This window comes from Triturus cristatus, chromosome 8, assembly GCF_964204655.1.
Source record: "Triturus cristatus chromosome 8, aTriCri1.1, whole genome shotgun sequence".
Taxonomy (NCBI): Eukaryota; Metazoa; Chordata; class Amphibia; order Caudata; family Salamandridae; genus Triturus; species Triturus cristatus.
The window spans coordinates 460243471-460256190 of NC_140591.1; the positions used below are offsets into that span (position 1 = coordinate 460243471).

Sequence of the window (12720 nt, forward strand, 5' to 3'; positions counted from 1 at the left end):
ACACTTGTCAGTGCTGCTAGAAACCTGGGGTCCCTTTTTGTTGCTCAAACTACTGATGCATCACCCGGGGCCTTCCATGGGTTATGCAGGCTTCATCCAGAGCCCAGCCCTGGCAGCCTCACTTGGAGCTCTGATGACCACACCAGAGGCCCGCACTGATGCTACGTCATAGGTTTCCCATCTGCAGGGTACAATAAAATACATGCCAGCATTTCAGAAAAGCAAAGTGGGAGATAAAAATAAATAAATAAATAAATCGGGAGAATGGGGCCTCAATCGGGTTTCTGTCATGTATGGACTTTGGAAGTGAGCTGCTGCAGGATCGGACATTTGAAAGCAAATTCACGTGTTCGCCTTTCAGAAGCATGGAGGGCAATGGCAGGCAGAGAAAGAGGTGGATGCAAGAGTTTGAACTGGCCTGGCAGGTTGCGGTCAGTGCATACACCCCCCGGGCTGAATTCGCTTCGGGCACACACACAGCCGCCGCCCCCCCTCCCAGTACTTCAAAGACCATTCGCTTGTTCATGAGCACGTTACACAATACCAAGCCCTGTCAGCTGAAACCCCGAGGAATCAGGTTTTTGCTTGCAGGAATCGGGAGGCTTGCAGGAATCGGGAGGCGGGAGACTAGCCATGAAATCGGTAGTCTCCCGCCTGAATATGGAGTGTTGGCATGTCTGCAATAGGCTGGAAACCATAGGGAGTTTTCCTAGTTTCACACAGTTTGCTCTAGTGGGTGAGCTGGGAGTCAGCACTCCAATGCTGGACCCAATAGCAGCACTTAAGCCACTGCAGGTAGTTCCAAGCACTTCTCACTGGCACACCACGACGTCGCCATTGGTAACCTGCGGGCCGGCCAGATGGTAGGGGGGGGGGGCAGGGGGCAGGAGGTCATTGGTCCCCAGGCCCCACGCTTTCTCAAGGCCTTGAACGTGGGCAACATTATTTATAGATTTAATGACGAGCCACCTGACTATGCCGGGGCCTTAAATGGAGCCAGAGGCAGGACCTACCCTGCTTTCGGTTTCCCCACAGCACACTTTTAAAATAGGTCCTCGCACTGTGGGGCCCCGCGTTAGTCTGCTGGCCCCGGGCCCTGTAAGAACCTCGGAGATGCCTGGTGGTGGTAACCTGGCCTCCTTCAGGCACAGAGGCGCAACGAGAGGCAAATTTCAGTTGGGGGGGGGGGGGGAGCTGAATCTTTAAGCAATAGGCAGAGTGGTCTTTTAAAGACCTGTGAAGTGGCCGGGTGCGGCTGTATGTGCGCCGGGATACCGGTCTCATCCCGGGCTGCCACACACGACGGGGGGGCCTTTGAGTCCAATGGGTGGTGCGCGCCTGGCACAAGCCCACCTTCCGGTAGTGTTTGACAAGGGCTCATTCTCATCTAAATTTACAAAAAGCGTTGTTTTCCTTGTTTATATATACTTGGCTAAAATTGGTATATTCTCGCGAAATTGTAATAGAATGGCAACATTTGCTCCCTAGCTACCAAAATCTAGCCACCCTGCCAGGTTCCGCCTGTGCAACGATCCGCTACACCACGCTGGCTAGTTTTACAAAACAACATGCGGGCATATATGTACGTATGTATGTTGTTTTGTGACGCATGCATGCAGGTTCCGCCTGTGCAACGATCGGCTACACCACGCTGGCTAGTTTTACAAAAACAACATGCGGGCATGTATGTACGTATGTATGTTGTTTTGTGACGAATGCATGCATTCACCCGGAGCTATATGGCGTAGAACAAGATGCGTACAAATACTGGATTAGGGACAGTGCTATTCTGAAGGTAGACATTCCGCAGGGTGGAGGGGGCCTTGCAATCCAGGTGCTCTACCATAATATCAAAATGTTAATATCAACCCGCATTTATGTCGATTCCACCATATCGCCTACCAGCGTTGATATACAAGTCCAGGCTGATAGTAGTAACCTTGGTGTTTTGACCTATAACCACAAGCACATAGATCGCACTGAAAGAAGGCCCCACCACCCCCACCCGGATCACTCAAGGAACACAGTCTCATGATTTCACATATTTTTACAAGCGATTAAATAGAAATGACAAAACCGAGGCGGTGCGCCGGAGCATTGTGGCAACTTAACTCCTTGCCCTCCACACACTACGACAAATAGGCCAACCCTGTCCTTCCTCCGCTCTTCAACCCCTGCTCGCAAGGAACACACACACTTTCCACTTACCTGCTGGGCCTTGGAGCACTCGGAGCACTGGTGGTCGTCGTCTCGTCGTCGTGGGGGTATGAAGTGCGCTGCGGTGTGGTGTGTGGGGCCAGACAAAGTCCGGACAGCATTTTCAATCGGACCTGGCCCCACCCACCAACCTTGCCAACCAATGTGTGTCCCCGGATTTAATGGGGGGGACACACGTTCCAAACTGCTCTGTTCTCGGGCCTGAATTGGGGCTTTGGATCTAACGCTTTGGCTCCATCAAGTGGCCAAGTGGTGCAACAGCAACGAAAATCAGTGAGACTCGGTTTAAACCGAGTCCGCTGATTTTCGTCCGGTTGGGTACTGTCGGTTAGATTCGGTTAAAACCGAATTCCGGACAGCCTAGTTATAGGGTAGGGGAAGGGGACATCATCTGAAATAAGAGAGGACTGTAAGACTAGATCTGAAATAAGAGAGGACTGTAAGACTAGAGGGAGCAGCTCCGCTCTAGAGTCTTCCTGTGTCGAATTGACAGTAGGAGAAGAGATTGAGGCCATAGGGACTCGAGGGAGCAACTCCGCTCTAGAGTGGACAAGTGACAAGCTGACAGAAGGTGAGGAAGATGAGGCCATTGGGGCTTGTGAGGGTGATCGATGCCCAGACTCAAGTCTAGTATGAGGCAGAGTTATAGGGTTGGTGAGAGGGACAGTGTCTGTCACATGGGAGGACTGTATGACTTGGGGAAGTATCTCCACTCGGGAGTCATCGTGTGTCGAACTGACAGTCAGTGAGGAGATAGAGGCCATAGATCCGTCATCCAGTTGAGGAGGCGAAATAATGAGATGAAGGGATCCGACTGGGGACACGGTGGCTATGTGATTATCTAGCTGAGGTGTGGGGTATAGGGAGAGCGGGGTACTTCTGACAGTTAAAGAGGGTGTTCTAGTGAGTTGAGGTAAGCCGACTGGGGACAGGGAGGCTGTGGACTCAGTAGGAGGAGGTGAGGGGTTTAGGGAGAGTGGGGTACTCAATGTTGTTAAAGGAAGAGTAATATTCAAGCCCGGCGGAGACGTGGTGGTTGAAATGGGATCAGGGGAGTCACCGTAGACCGCTTTCCTGAGAGTTGGGTAAATATTCGCTACCTTTGCTAGGTTGATGTTAGAGCCTTGGATTAGGATGACACCATTATTGTAGAGGGTGATAGTTGTGGTGGCTTTAAGAAAGGAGGAGGGAGACGTTGTTAGTTTGAGGCCATGTGCGGTTTTCTTGGATCCAGTTATTCGAAGCATGGAGTAGAGCACAGACCGCCAGCAGGCTTGCTTTCTAGTATAGAAGATGAGGTCGTTAACCACAGAACCCATGTTGGTTCAGAAGTAGTGGTCAGAGATTAAAGTTTCTGGTCTTGCTTTGAGGAAGTGATGTTTGTATTTCTTTGCTGCGTTCTTGGAGAGGTCAGTTGGGTAATTAATGATGAAGGCATCGAGACCATTGGGGTCTGGACTTATCTCCATTCTGAAAAAAAGACCAAGTAAGGATGGGGTCCCGATAAAGTAGAATCAAGGGGTGGGAGAACCCAACATCACTCCTGGGGACTCGCAGTGGATCTTGCAGAAGTAGTGATGGAGAGACCAGAAAGGGTCAATCCAGCAATGAAATGAAATCATTAGCATGGAGGAATGCTCTTGATGGAGTTGATCCAGCGGGAAAGGGCAAATTTACATATCCTCCCTGCGTCACAGACCCATCATCACACTAACTCATTCACGCACGCATCCATTGGTGGGGCCCATAACACCAACACTCATACGTCTCACTCGAATCTGGACACAGGAGGAAAAGGAGCGCTGGACATGTGGGGGGGTACCTTATTACCTATAGAAAGAAATATTTACAGTATTTACATATTATACATCTGCATTTGTAGAATCCTAACTTTAACATCAAGGCACTCCACCACTTGGTCGATGGCCCAATTAGTTGGACTGGTTGATGGTGATTTAGAACCAGCTAAAACACATTTAAAGTCTCAGAATCTTTAATTAATACCCTTTAAAGAATCACAAACTCGTTCTCTATTAATACATTTTTAGTTTATCTAATCAATTCACCTTCATTGGCATGATCGTCATTATAATCAATCAAAATCTTAATAACTTTGGCATAATTCAGTATGACAATTATATTGACCTAATCTCCGATTTTGGCGACCATTCTCCCGCAACCTATTAGCCCTGCATAAATCAAATCTCTTCCGATGTAACCCTCCAATCGAATGCAGGCTACAACCCCAATCAGCCCGGGAAAAAGTTATTTTCGCTCAGCACGACACAGTCCCAAAGATCTCCGGGGACCCAACACTGGTGCAAGCAAATCGGTCAACGGGATTCGGATCACACTCCTGGAATGCAACAACCCAACACCCTTCTACTAACCCCCCTTTTATAATGAATTTTGGGTAACATGCTACATTTGCTGCATTGGAAAAGGCTCTGATTGGCCAAGCCATAAAAATTTGCAATTTCAGACCGTATTCACAAAGTTCCTTGTTTCTCATGCTCTACTGAAGATGTCATCCCATGGTTTGGACAGTTCTCATGCGAAAGGGTCCGAAGTATCAATATTTCGGCTGCTAAGGACAGGTGTTCTTTGACTTCTCTGTCAGTCACACTAGTTGGGCTTTGGCAGTCCTCCACGTTCCTATCCTTGACGAGGAACACTGTGACTCGGTCAAAGAACGCCTGGAGATCTTTAGTGCCATCCGAGTCTGCGCAGTAGACATCGCGCTCACACGACGGTGGCCACTTCCGAACTCCATTTTGGATCTTACGGCCTAGTAGGCCCGAATGCCAACTTAAGCGAAACAAACATAAAGAATAATTAGTATACGGAAATGAAGATTCTAATGTTTAAACCCACACTAATCCCTTTATATATTAGTATTTTCCTAGCTTATAGCAACATTTAAAGCAATAATACTCACCATTTAGTCATAGCAGGAACGCAAAACATCACAAAAGCAATATAAACCATGCAATTTTCTATATCAACACAATCTACCATTAAGCCCTTGTGTGCCACGCCCTTTCCCCGCCCTGTGCCGGGCGTTGCATTAGCGGGCGGGGTTCATGACGAGCTAGACTCGTCATGGGCACAGCGCAACCGCGGCCCATGACGAGTCCAGCTCGTCATGGGCACACAAGGGGTTAATATGCGTACCACAGTTATTCATTAGGGTTATTTGCCATGCAATTTGCATTTATTCCCGCGTGAAATTCGTGTTTATTAAGGTGTGAGGTTGGTTAATTTAGAACACGGCAAACAATTAATACACGTTAATAGTTAGAAAGTTACGTAATTAGTATTTTATCATGCAAAATAGAGAAGGTATACAAAATTTTGTTTTACCTGCTCCACCAGAGTGCACGCCTTGTATCAAGCCCATTGATATCTAACAATGACCAGAGCCACTAGCAGGTATTGAGTGCTAGGAAGGAGAACGAAAAATCCGAGGCCAAGACAAATGTCAAGTGGGACGTTACGCATGAAGTGTATGGAGCTGCCACAACACCACTAATTACAGTTCCTAAAACAGTGCTGATCCGGCTTTCTCTGCTCCTTTTATACTGCTACTGACACATCGGCAAGAGCGTAATCATTTATATCCAAGAACAGGCATTTATAATCCAAGTACCGCCCACTGATATCAAACCATAACCTAAGCCACTAGCAGGTAAAGTGTGCTTGGAAGGAGATCATAATCGAGAAATCCAAGGCGAAGACAAATGTGTAGTAGGACGTTACGCATGAAGTGTATTGAACTACCACAACACCACAAATTACAGTGCTTAAAACAGTGCTGATCCGGCTTTCTCTGCTCCTTATTCCGCTGCTACTGACACATCTGAGAGAGCTCGAGCATTTATAAACCAAGTACAGGCATTTATAATCCAAGTGCGAAGTCAAATGTGTAGAGGAGCATTACGCATAAAGTGTATGGAACTACCACAACACCTCAAATTACAATGCTTAAAACAGTACTGATCCGGCTTTCTCTGCTCCTTATTCTGCTGCTACTGACACATCTGAGAGAGCTCGAACATTTATAAACCAAGTACAGGCATTTAAAATCCAAGTGCAGGCAATCTGAAGTAGCTCGAGCATTTATAATCCAAGCACAGGCATTTAAAATCGAAGTACAAGCAATTGTTACCACAGAGCGCCACAATTTTAAAGTCAGGCAATTGCATGCTAATACAATGTCTTCTTGATTCCGCCATTTTAAAGTTAGGCGGATAACAACAATCCGGCAAGAGAAGTCAGGGAAGCTGCAGACTAGCACCGTAACACGGTGATCATGGCACCGCAACGATCGGTAGGAGTCCTAGGGCAGGAGACTCGACTAGAGTGTCTCGTTCATAAAGAAAGGCAACTCAAGAGTGGTATCAACATCTGGTGATTTAACTCCTAGCAAGGGCCCAGGCGAAGCCAGACAGCACAGCGCTCGATGCCAGTGGACAATGAGGGTCGGAAAGTACAAAGACAAGCCGCCTGGCTCCAGGCACAATAGCAGTGGTACTTTCGGTTTCGGTCAAAAAATAAAGTAAAATAAGAATAAAAATAAAAATGGCGTCAAAGGAGCCGACACTCCCAGCCCCCCACTGGTAAATAGGCGAGCAATCAGATGTTCAGGAGCGGAGGCCAGAGGACAACTCACCAGGGCACGTTCCGATCAGGATCCCATTTACACAAATCGTCGGTCGCCAATGAAAAACGGCGCCTGTCCAAAGAGTCATCCAACCGGCAGCAAAGAGCACCGAAAATTGAGGGCATGTCGTGCGGGGGTCGGAAGAGCCGGCCGATGCGGAGTCCACGGCCTCGCTTCCCTGCACATCTGAAATGCAGCAACGGACCGATCAAAGAGCCGCGATGAATAGAGCCAGAGACCAGGCAGTGAAGGCAGGGACCAGGCAGTCACAGCGAACGATCCTGCGGGTGAGTAGAAGATAGCTTCGGAAACACCTATGTGCCTCGGTGGGGGTGAGCCGTCCGGTCCAAGGGCTTGCAGGTAGGAGGGCCTGTGAGAGACGGTTTATACAGGGATAACTACCTAATTGGTAATCCCCAAACCGGGAGCTCCTCCGGGAGGCTCCTACTCAGCGGCCATCTTGCCCTTATGCACTAATCAGGTGGCTGTGATATTCGCGCAGCGCACATGCTAGTGGTTCGGCCCTGAAAGCGTATAACAGGGAGGAAAGCGGGCATTACCAGTAATTTTCATTACTCCGAGTCCATTACTTCCTCATCACAGTCCTGAGTTACCCACCTACCTCTCCCAGATGTGCAACTGGATTGGGAAAGTAAATTTGAGTTTGGCAATCATTATCTGCATGGTTAAGAGATAAATTCATACGTAAGAACTGTAACGAGAATACTTGGATTAATTCAAATTACCGGTAAGTAACTGGGCAGTAGGTGCCCATTTAAAACACTGGGTACAAAAATTTCCTGTTCTCCATACGGCATTTATCATAGCGATTGTTGTCATCACTGCGGCATTTATATTATTTACTGTTTCTGATATGACTGTACATTGTTTTTGTGTACATTTAGTTCACGTTGTCACCATGGAAGAACGCAAGTTTCCATTGGGGCATTCACGGAGAAGGAACTGGCGATTCGCAAGCTGGAAGGTACTTACCATGAGCCTTATTTACATACAAAAGGGAAAACCGGTTAGAGTAGTTTGTGATAGGTAGCCATTCTTCAGATGCAGGCTCAGGCATGCATGCGTGGAACGCGAAACCCGCTGCTATTTATCACTATAGTACCCTACGTCTTTCTGGCATGCGGGAAACAAACGACATATATAACTAGTAAGTTGGTCACCCCTTCTTCTCAGTCACGATGGAGCAGTCCAATCGTCGTATATCCTCTCGCACGTAGCTCTATGTAAGCCACACAGCCTGCTGGCGCTGACCTGCCCTTTGGTGCTCTAAAACGTGCACTGGGCGCTGAGGTAACCCTCCGCCGCTCTGTGTCGTCAGCGACGGACGCCCGCCTCTCGCCGCGTTCAATAGACGCGTCGCAGACCTCGTTTACTGCACCTGCTTATGACAGCAGTAGCCCTGCCTGGACGGAGTGGGAAGTGGGATGCACCAGTGTCGACCGTCCAAGGCTGTAACAGAGAGTCCCGATGCACAAACCGCAGCGTGAGGGTGCTGCGCCCAGCGGACCCGCCTGTCACAGCAGCACCCAGACTGACAGCATGCCAGGCGAGTGACTGGCAGTGGGGTGCACAAACCCTGGAAACCGCTTGTGTTCTTCCACTGTCTTGAGTTGCATGAATTTATATCTGAACATCTAACTTTTATTAACGGTGGCTCTCGAAAGTATTCGCAAGCACAGTCCATTTCAGTGGAAAGTAAAGGTCGGACCCACATTTTAAATTCAAGGGATCTATCTTCATATAGTGTTGACCGATAAATTATTTAGGATACGCACCAACTTGAACTTGCTATCTACTATAACTCTCACAAAAGCAGTGCTATTGCAAGAATCCCTGTATTTGCCAAGCTCAAGTCACCAAACGACCCTCTCGCTTTGAAGGATTCGAAATGTTCCTAGTTTTAACACATTACAGATATGCGAAGGAGACGTGTGACTGACGTGCATAATTTATTCATTCTTGTTTCCCTTCCCATTCTTGAAATGCATAGCTTTACATTTACTAACACAAAATTCGGATTGTACATTACAAACCCATAAAAATGCAGAGGTGTATGAACTATAACACATATTATTTATCTATGATCTGATAACGTCTGACCGATGTCACCATATAAACGCTTCATTAAGCTGCCAAGGGATGCAGGGGCATGCAATGTATAAGGACTATAGAATCATGTTTCGGCCAGTTGTGATTTGTTCCCCAGTATAAGTGTAGGAGCTTGCCTTGAAGCACGGGCGTGCTCAAATCCACATCTTAGGTCTTGTGAACTGGACTATTGATTGCCAGATAGCAGGTATCTACGTATTACCTGCGTAAGTGAACCCTGACCCAACCGACCGTGTCTTTGGTAAATTACCATTAAGCACATGACCGCACGGTCAGTGCCTCATTAATCTTCTTATCTCTTCTCTAATGTCATACGGTTTATGTAAAAATTTACCATCACTTGCAGGGTTAGGTCCTGTTTCCACACTGGAACTTTTTTCTGCCCGTGATGGACCTTTGAATATTGTATTATGATAAACTTAAATTTCATTAATACTTTAGGGCCAGATGTATCACAGTTTTACCCATTCTGTGTCTATGGGAAAATGTGTTCATACATTTGGCCCTAAGTTCAGTCAATGAGGAGAGTTTAGATAAGTCATCAAAACCTTTTATTTTCAGTAAAAGATTAGTTAAAGTTCTTTTTGGTCGTTTTTATTTCAATTAGTTCATAAATCAAATAAGTATACAGAAATCTTATCAAAAAGAATGGTTGGATTAAAAAATCAAGAAATACATTTAACCACGATCCATAAAGGACTAATTCTCTATACTAAAGATCGGATCAGAGTGTTAGATTCTAAGAACACATGAAGAGTTCGGATTCAAAAGGAAAAGAGTGATAGGAGCATAAAACTCAAAGCCAAGCTAAAGCAGTAGAACGTCCCATACAGAGTAGTTAATGAAACTCAGCCAAATCTCAGTACATCCAAAATAATCAGCATACAGTTGCAGTAGCAATCTGCCAAAATCAAATGGCAATAATCGGGCAATAGACAAACAGCAGCAGCTGCAAGCATCAAGAGTCTGGCAAAGGGGACAAAAGGGAGTCCTCCATTGAAGGCACTGACCATCTACCTAGAAACACGCACTAATATAAAAGACATGAATACATATTGCAGATATTGTATAAGGCTCCTTTCTCTGTGGACCAATCAGGAGGCATCTCTCGCCATTGAGTAGGTTCAGTTCCTCCGTTCCCACAAAAAATACATGCAGCTTGTAAAGTTAACACAAAGTTAGCTACAAACTTTCCTGCGTAGTTAGATTCTGGAAACATAAGTCTTAGTTCCCAAAGGCATTTGAGCGCAGGTCGAGGGAAGAGGTGTGGCGCCGCGGCCAGGTCGACCGACTCCGGAATCTGGGGATCACGGTTCGATCCCCGGTGCCGGCGGCAGATTAGCCTAGCACCATGTGACTCTGGGCAATAGCTTGCTTAATCTTCCCGACGGCCTGCAGCGCCTAGAGACCCTTACGGGTGATTGTTCGCGCTTTACAAATGTGGATTATTATTACACCACTTTTTGTTTCACTTCGAAAACAATGAACTGTACTAACTAAGAGACAAAATAACTGTTAGGCAATGCATTCCATTTAATATGAACAAGAATTATTGTCTATAGTGCACAACTATCTTAATCAAGCATTTATGTGAGAACATGAGAAAATAGGAAGTTCTTGACATTTAAGATTACAATGTTGCTTATAAAGTAATACATTTTATTAAACTGGAACATTCTGCAGTTATTTATTTATTTTTCGGAAAAACATTTTTATTGGGTTTTTCGTTGTTGTAGTAGCATTACAAGCCTTTGCCACTACATCAAAGTATATTGCATAGGAGATAATTGTAGTTCAGAGGCATATCATGCCATTCAAAATTATGCAGCAAGCACCAGATAGTAATCGATGATGCACCTAAAAACTTGAACCTACCCATGTAAAAAGTGTTGCTTCATAAACTGTTAACTTGGGGAGAAAACGCTTGGAGGAATGATAAGTGAGGGAGGGAAGGTGTGCTCTCGTACTGCGATGGTGATAGGGAATGCAGGCTCTGGCGTAGGAGAGCATGTTATGACATCTTGTTGTACTTGATAGTGGTGGAAGCATTTATGAGTTTGGGAAAGGTAGCCCTTGTAAGGGAGGCTGGTCACATCCATGGGGAGGATTGCTTAACCAGGTGCCATTTACGGGCCCTATGACTGTGGGGATGTAGCGTGTTTGTTCGCTGTTTGCAGGAAGTGCGTGATCAACATGGCCCACTGAGGAGAGATGGGGCATCCGTCCACCCAGCGCTCCTCTTCATATCGGAGTGCTTCTGCCTCTGCAGCGCCCCATTTGTGCACTGCTCTTGTTCATTCCTCCAGTGGAGGGCCAGCAGGCGTGGGCCAGTGAATGTGATTGCTCGCTTGGCTAAATGGGAGGCAAGGGCTGTGAAGTGTGTCTGCACCTTGTGTTGCTTCCTACGCCTGGCTTCCCAGGAATAGATGTCCGGGAGTCTTGTAAGTTCTTGCAGTGTAGCATGAATGGTGTGCCAGTATTGTTGCAAAGCCGGGCAAGCCCAGAACATGTGAAATAGTGTTGGGTTAGGGGTGTGACATCGGGGGCAAGCAATTTTGACTCCAGGAAGTGGCGGTGGAGCTGCGCTGGAGTTAGATAGGCCGAGTGTAGTATGAAAAACTGTATGTTTTTGAAATGTGAGCTTCTGGAGAACTTCTTTGGAAATTCTAGAACTCGCTCCCATTCATTATCATGGAGTGACCTCCCGTATTCTTCCTCCCATTTTTGGCGAAGTGGGGAGAGGGGGACGGCCGGCAATTCTCGTATGGCTTATACAGCCAAGTGGAACATTCTGCAGTTATTACAAACATTTCTAAGCATGTCAGTTTAAGGCCAAGCTTCTAATTCACATTGTGCACATTTAATCAGTATTAGGTTTGCTTTTAGTTAAAGAAGTTTTCTTCTTAGCTTTTCTATGATGTATTTGATAACTATGATTGCCTATTGCAAATCAGCACATTTCAAACGTGTCATTTGAGCATTCAATTTTTACATCTATCATTGCATAATCAGCTACTAAGTTAACAAAAGTTTTTTAAGTCTCGCCTAGCGACGCAGCACATGCGCTGCTCGTCTTGGCGAGACCTATTGTCGTCGGTTCTTCTTGCGAAGGGAGGCAGGGGAGGTGCACGCGTACGGATAGGAGATGTGTACGCATACGGGATATATGTACGCGTGCACATCTCCTGTCCCGATGTAGCTTTTGTGCGCCTATGCACGGCGTGTGTATGCGTGCACATCTCCTGTCCCGATGTAGCTTTTGTGAACGGCGTCTTACAAGGGTGCGCGCTTTCCGCGGCCAGAGAAAGCTCACCACCCACTCCCGGGCATCCCCCTCCACAACAACAGGCTGAGCGTGCACCTAATTTGGGTGCCTTTCCTGGGGAAAGCCAGAGGGGCGCGCGCCGCTCCGGGCAGAGGCTCGCACGCGCCGCCCCTTCTCTGTGCCGTAGCTGTAGCCTGTCAGAGGGATTGGAGAAAAGAGATGCTGGGGCTCTTCGTACAGCTATTGCCAGGACATAAAGTAAATATCAGACCTATTTCTTGAGATGAATGTGTAACAACAATAATGCTGTACAGTCTGTAAATCTGTGTATTGTTGATATTTTGGTTTGATGATTTTATGTGTCAAACCCGATTCCTCCCCTCAGAATAATTGCATCCTTAGAGTGTTTCTCACCATCTGCAAGTTCACTTATGCTCTGGTCTTC

General features: G+C 46.7%; 1 protein-coding gene across 2 annotated transcripts in view; it reads left to right on the plus strand.

Moving 5' to 3' along the window:
• The first annotated feature begins 8197 nt into the window (after positions 1 to 8197).
• Positions 8198 to 12720, plus strand: part of CDADC1 (cytidine and dCMP deaminase domain containing 1) — a 468682-nt gene continuing 464159 nt past the window's right edge. For both annotated transcript variants that reach the window (XM_085621895.1, XM_085621894.1), the window contains exon 1: positions 8198 to 8447. In XM_085621895.1, the coding sequence (XP_085478021.1) occupies positions 8369 to 8447 (79 nt within the window). In that variant the 5' untranslated portion in view covers positions 8198 to 8368. The remainder of the gene's footprint in view (positions 8448 to 12720) is intronic.